Below are 5,725 nucleotides of genomic sequence, written 5' to 3' on the forward strand. Positions count from 1 at the left end.
TAAATAAAAAATGGATGACGGAGGAGACTCATCCACTCTCCTCCTCTTGCATGTTTCCGCTGTCCATAGCGTTCCTTGACAGCGTCGTTTCTAAGTCACCAATTTAGTGCTACTTGGTCCCAATGGAATTTCCCATTGGGAACCTGCTAGCACTAAGATGCTAACTGGTTAGCAAGATGCTTCCGACAAACCGGCCACAACCAAACTTGCTTGCGAACCTTCCGCCACAACAGTCCCGCCCCCTTGATAATCGTCCAATCACATTCACTTTATCACTCGTGTGAAGTCGTGCACCACTCGGAAGAATTCAGAAATGCAACCGTTGTAACAGTCGCTTCCTACGACTTTAAATAAGCTAGAAATTAAGCATTTTTTTTCTTTTTACCTTAATCTGACCAGAATATTCTGAAATACCCAGATTAGTTTCTGTAACTTTATCAATACAAAGAATTAGCATTATTTTTAGCCTGCAAGTGATCATTGCACCATCTCTGTGTTTTTACAACTTTTTAACCAGAATTTGCTAAAATGAAAGTAGTTGACAATTTAATCAGAAGATATTTAATTTTTTTTACGTAACCATGAAGAGATAAGATTACTACTGAAGTAATAAATAACTTAAATCACTCCCTTGACAAAGAGATCTCTTTTTCAAGGCCAAGACAGACACACATCACCGCAGTTCGGTTTATTACAGACAATTTCCTAAGATTGTTTAAAAACATTTACAAACTGTGGATTTAAATTTAAACCTTTGAGCAACAGTTTAAACTGACAAATCGAAACCAGGTCTTTTCATTTTTGTTCTTTTTGTAAATCGTGCCATGTTTTGCTGGCAGAATACTGAAACGCCACCTCACCAGCTAATTTGCTACAGACAGCAGCAGCGATTCTTGTGACTTTAAAGAATACAGTCCAGCTGCTTTTGGTTTAATAAATCAACACAGCCGGCAAATAACACCCAAGTAAATAAACTTATACCAATAAGTGGCCGTCCCACATGTGCATAAAGTTCACAGTGGTGTGTAGGAGGCATACAGTTTGTGATGCACCTCAATGAGGGATGATAAACAGAGTCCAGTAGTTTCATTACAGGTCACTAAAATCCAGAAATGATGTAAATGTTGCAGCTATAAGTTTCCTTTTTACATTGAAAGGAAAAAAGACCTGCTTATTTCCGAAGAAGCCAATTTTCACTCTCTGTTTCTAACCAAATGTTTTGTGGTTTACTGTCAGTCACTCATCTCCTCCCTAAAAATCAGTTGCTGCTTTTGATCAGATCCTTTAAAAACTAACTCTCACAATTTTTTAGTCAGATAATCCAATAATCCAAATGATTTATGTTAATGCACTGTTGAGATTATTTAAATAGATAAAAGTTGGAGACGGCTTGTAGAAGTTTTGAGCCGATTGACTACAAAAGTAACGCAAAGTAATAAGACACCTGGCTGTCATCCTGCTGTTGGCAGATTTCCTTAAAACCACTAGAGCTGCACAGTGTACGAAACAGCATATAAATGTGCAGCATCCAGACTGCAAAGGACAACTTTTAAGACATTCAGAATTTAACTTATCCTTAGTGTTTAAACGAGGTGTTTTCCTTTACCAGATAAGATGCAAAAACTTTAGTTTTAGGGACATTATCTAACGGTATAAGAGAGACGTGGGGGGAAATAATGGCTAAACTCAGATCAACATCAATACTGCAGTTTTCCAGAATGTGGTATTTACAGTTACTTGTTAACCTCCAGAACCCAGATTTATATAAAAAATTACTATTTTGATAATTTGCAAGTATAAAATATATATTTCTGAGCTTTAAAAAATTTTAGATTTCTCCCAATTTTGATGATGAAGAGGGTGTTCTGATCCAACTTTTTCCACTGATAGAACAGCCATGAGGGAACGACAGATACAGGTTTTCTACGGCCGATGAAGAGGCCAAATATCTCCAATAAAACTGAGCTCTGATATGTGCTGCCAATCCTTTTCTTTGAGTTGGTATCATTTTCTCTTCCGCCCATTTAAATGTTAAAAATGTCACAATGCTAACAAACTTGACAATCCTTGACAAGTCTTGATTTAAACAAAAAGAAACATGAACTAATCAAATAAAACAAATGCATAGATAAATGGAGGGAGCTGAATTGCACACGCTGTGATCTAAAGGCATGGCTGACAAATGCACCAAAATTCCAAAATCGGTTGTTTTGACGATGCTAAAATTGACGATGTTTTGGTCAATCGCTAATGCAAGTTTTGCAGCTTTGAGTTATGATTAATAACTATATAGACCCGATAAGATATAAGCACGAATCATGCATACTTTTCAACGTGGGCTGAAAGGTCGTTTAAAAATGTTTTTGTGAAAATAATGGAAACACTAATTCCTCAGCTTTCAGGGAGATTTTCCAGGATTTTATAGAAGTTCTGCAGTACGATGGAGTATTAGTGTCAGGCTAGTGTTTTTTCTTTTATTTTTCTCTATTTTGAGAATAAAGTCGCAACATTACGAGATTTACGAGAAGGAAGTCGTAAAATTATGAGAATGAAGTCGCAACATTAATAGTAAGTAATTGAAGAAAAAAAAAAAGAAAGAAAAATAACCTGATCTAATTCTCCGTCGTACTGCAGAGCTTTAGTTCAAATTCATCTTTTTTCCCTCAAGAGTTTTTAAAAAACGTATTCCTCTGAAGAAAAGCAGATTAACTAAGAGACTCTTTCCAGAGGCGCTGTACTAAACATGGGGCCAGATGGGAGCTTCATTCAGACTGGACCAGAGTCTGATTGTTTTCTGTTTATTTCAGGCACAACAGCTGGGAACCGCAGGAAAACATCCTCGACCCGAGACTGTTGGCTGCGTTCAATAAAAAGTAAGTGTATGTCTGAGAAAAATCTATGTTCTTAGTTATAAGACTCTTTCTATGAAGTTAATTTTGTTCCATTGTTGTTGTAAAAAAATGCTTTTGTTAAATGAAGTAAGAAAACAAAACAAACAATAGAAGCGTTTTAATCATTATATTCAAGAAGGTTTTTTTGGAAACTCAGAGGTGACCTATATGAAGCTCAACTCTGACACCAATGACAACATATTGGTGAACAAGGTTAAAAAAAACAAACCTGAGAATGAGCAGAAGAGTCCTGCACTTCTGTGTTTTGGCCACAAGGGGCAGTATCATTAGAACTGTCAGTCACAGCTCCAAGTTTCTTTAGACCAAATACGTGAATTTGTTCCTTTCTCCATTATTTTGGAGGAAATTCAGACCACTCAGACATATTTTGGACACTATTGTTCTATGAGGTGATAGAAATGTAAAGTCATGTTGGTAAGAGACGTTGCACTACTGAGGGAAGCACATAGATATTGAATAAAAGTGGTCTGAAAAGCCCCAGACGTGATAGTTTTTGTTCAGAATTGAATTTAAGAGAATAAATCAGTGTAAATTTGAAAAGCTTTGGCTCAGTATTAGATGAACTCAACAACTTTTCCAGTTTATTTTAACAGTATGTCCGGAACAACAGAGTTTCTATAAGACCTGGACTGAATTGTGGACGTTAAGACAGACCTCTTTGAAGCTGTCTCAATCCTTGTTTTGGGGTCTTTTTGCCTAAAAACTGTTAGTAAACTTTCTTTTGCCAAAATGTTTGGTGAAACACACCGAGTGAAAGTTGGAAAACATGGAGCTATATGTAGGCAGAAGCAGGTGGTCAGATATTCAGTAGAAAGCTTAGAAATGATGCAGATTGACTAAAGGTTCTGGAGGCATAGGATATATCACCGAGTAACCAAAGTGGAATATCGTTTGGATTATCTTCTCAACTTAAAACCTTTCTGTCATCAGAGAACAAGAAAAGGAGCTTCTGATGCTTAAAAGACGCAAAAGACCCAGAGGACGACCCAGAAAGATCATAGTAAGTAGAAACCAGAGTAGAACCTTCTTCTGTCTGACCCGGCATGCCTCTCTTTACATTTGCTCTTGACATTTTAGGAAAATATTCCAGAACCCCAAAAATCAAGCAGTTCGTCATCTGCCTCGTCTTCAACGTCCTCTGACTCTTCATCCTCGTGCACTTCTTCTTCCTCATCATCATCAGACGATGAGGACGAGGGTGACGACGTCAAACAGGCGAGCCCGACGGTCCGTCCGCGAGAGCTGCATCCCGTCCCCCAGAAGAAGGCGCAGATCGTCATGGCGAAGCAGGAGCCTCCAAGAAAACGGAGCCGGAAGCCCCTTCCTTCTGACGCGAAGGACTTCCACCAAAACAAGGGTCAACGCAAGATGGTGAAGACCACCAAAGAGACGGAGCTTCCAGGGGCCATCAAGAAGCCGGTTCATCCCGCCAGCTTTACCTTCATGGGTTTCCACCGTAGCTCCGCCAAAGATCCAGTGGGCGGTCAATACCGGAGCCCTCTGAGCCCCAGTGCCGTTAAAAATCCTATAAGCACGGCTGGATCCGGCAGGCCGTCAGTTCAAAGCTCGTCTCTGCCCCTGAACAAGTCCAACCAGAACAGGAATACAAGTGAGGGGAAAGTGTCCATCTCCAGCATGAACAGCGGTGCAAGTCTTGATCTGAAAGCAGCTGCGTGTAAATCCAAAGGGGTGGCTGCTCTGAACCTGAATACCTCCAAACATCCAGTTCAAGGAAGCCCTCAACGCACTCTGAGCCCACCAGGTGGACAAAAGAAGCCACAACCCACTGGGTCCACAGCACAACGCGGCCCCACTACTAAAACGGCGCCTTCCCAGCCTCCTAAGAACGCCTCCTCCAATCAAGGTTCAAGTCTTCAGCCTCTCAACCTTCAGAATAAGCAGCTCCAAGTCAGTGACGCTCCTGGAAGTGGCGTTACGGCGGCGTCAGGCCCAAGAAATCCAGTCGTCCCTGCAAGAAAGACCACAGCCACACAGAACCCAGAGACGGGCGCCGTCAAAAGTCCTGTGACGTCTGGAAGATCGCCTGCCAGGAAACCCCAGCCAGCCGGAGACAAGTTCAGAGGGGTGAACGAAATCCAGAACGCTAAGGTCCAAAACCGCTTGGACAAGTCTTACACCGAGATCCAGAACCCGCAGGAGAGAACCGCTACGAAAGGCAGCAAGAAAGCCAAAATGACAGACATGAGCACAGGCGAAGAGGAGAGCAGTTCAGACTCCGACCGAGACTCTTCCTACGCCGGGCAGGGTCACCCGGTGGGGGGCCACAACCAGGACTGGAAGCCCACGCGCAGCCTGATCGAACACGTGTTTGTGACCGACGTCACGGCCAATCTCGTCACGGTCACGGTCAAGGAGTCTCCGACCAGTGTGGGCTTCTTCAGCATCCGCAACTACTGACGGCCGATTTAGGCCGGTTCTGGCTCCAACAGGGTTCCTTAGTTCATCTCATGTTAGTCCAGACACATTTTAGATGCAAACCATAAAAATAGAGAGTTGATTATGATTGTAATTATTTATTTTGTCATATGTATAAAAAAAGGCATTTTGGCCTCACCTTATGGTGGCAGAAATAAATGTTTTTCCACTTCTCTCGTCTTATGAAGTTCTTAAAAGATTCAATCGACTGAACTTATTCACAGTCACTGTGATTTCCAGCCTTGAAGGGACCTCTTTGTGAGGTTATTAGGAATAGTTATCGTCTTTATAGAAATCAGCTGCACAGGATCTTATTCAATTCAATTCAGTTAATTTATAAAGCACAAATTCACAACACATGTCATCTAGCACTTTGC

At 41.2% G+C, this 5,725-nt stretch overlaps 1 protein-coding gene across 1 annotated transcript in view; it reads left to right on the plus strand.

Moving 5' to 3' along the window:
• The window catches only part of LOC107089316 (chromobox protein homolog 2-like), a 10,603-nt gene extending 5,082 nt beyond the window's left edge, over positions 1-5,521 (plus strand). The window contains exons 3-5 of the mRNA XM_015382039.1: positions 2,808-2,873; positions 3,843-3,912; positions 3,990-5,521. Of these exons, the coding sequence (XP_015237525.1) occupies positions 2,808-2,873; positions 3,843-3,912; positions 3,990-5,330 (1,477 nt within the window). The 3' untranslated portion in view covers positions 5,331-5,521. The remainder of the gene's footprint in view (positions 1-2,807; positions 2,874-3,842; positions 3,913-3,989) is intronic.
• The last annotated feature ends 204 nt before the right edge of the window (positions 5,522-5,725 follow it).

Source organism: Cyprinodon variegatus, unplaced genomic scaffold (genome assembly GCF_000732505.1).
Source record: "Cyprinodon variegatus isolate N-32 unplaced genomic scaffold, C_variegatus-1.0 Scaffold247, whole genome shotgun sequence".
Classification (NCBI taxonomy): domain Eukaryota; kingdom Metazoa; phylum Chordata; class Actinopteri; order Cyprinodontiformes; family Cyprinodontidae; genus Cyprinodon; species Cyprinodon variegatus.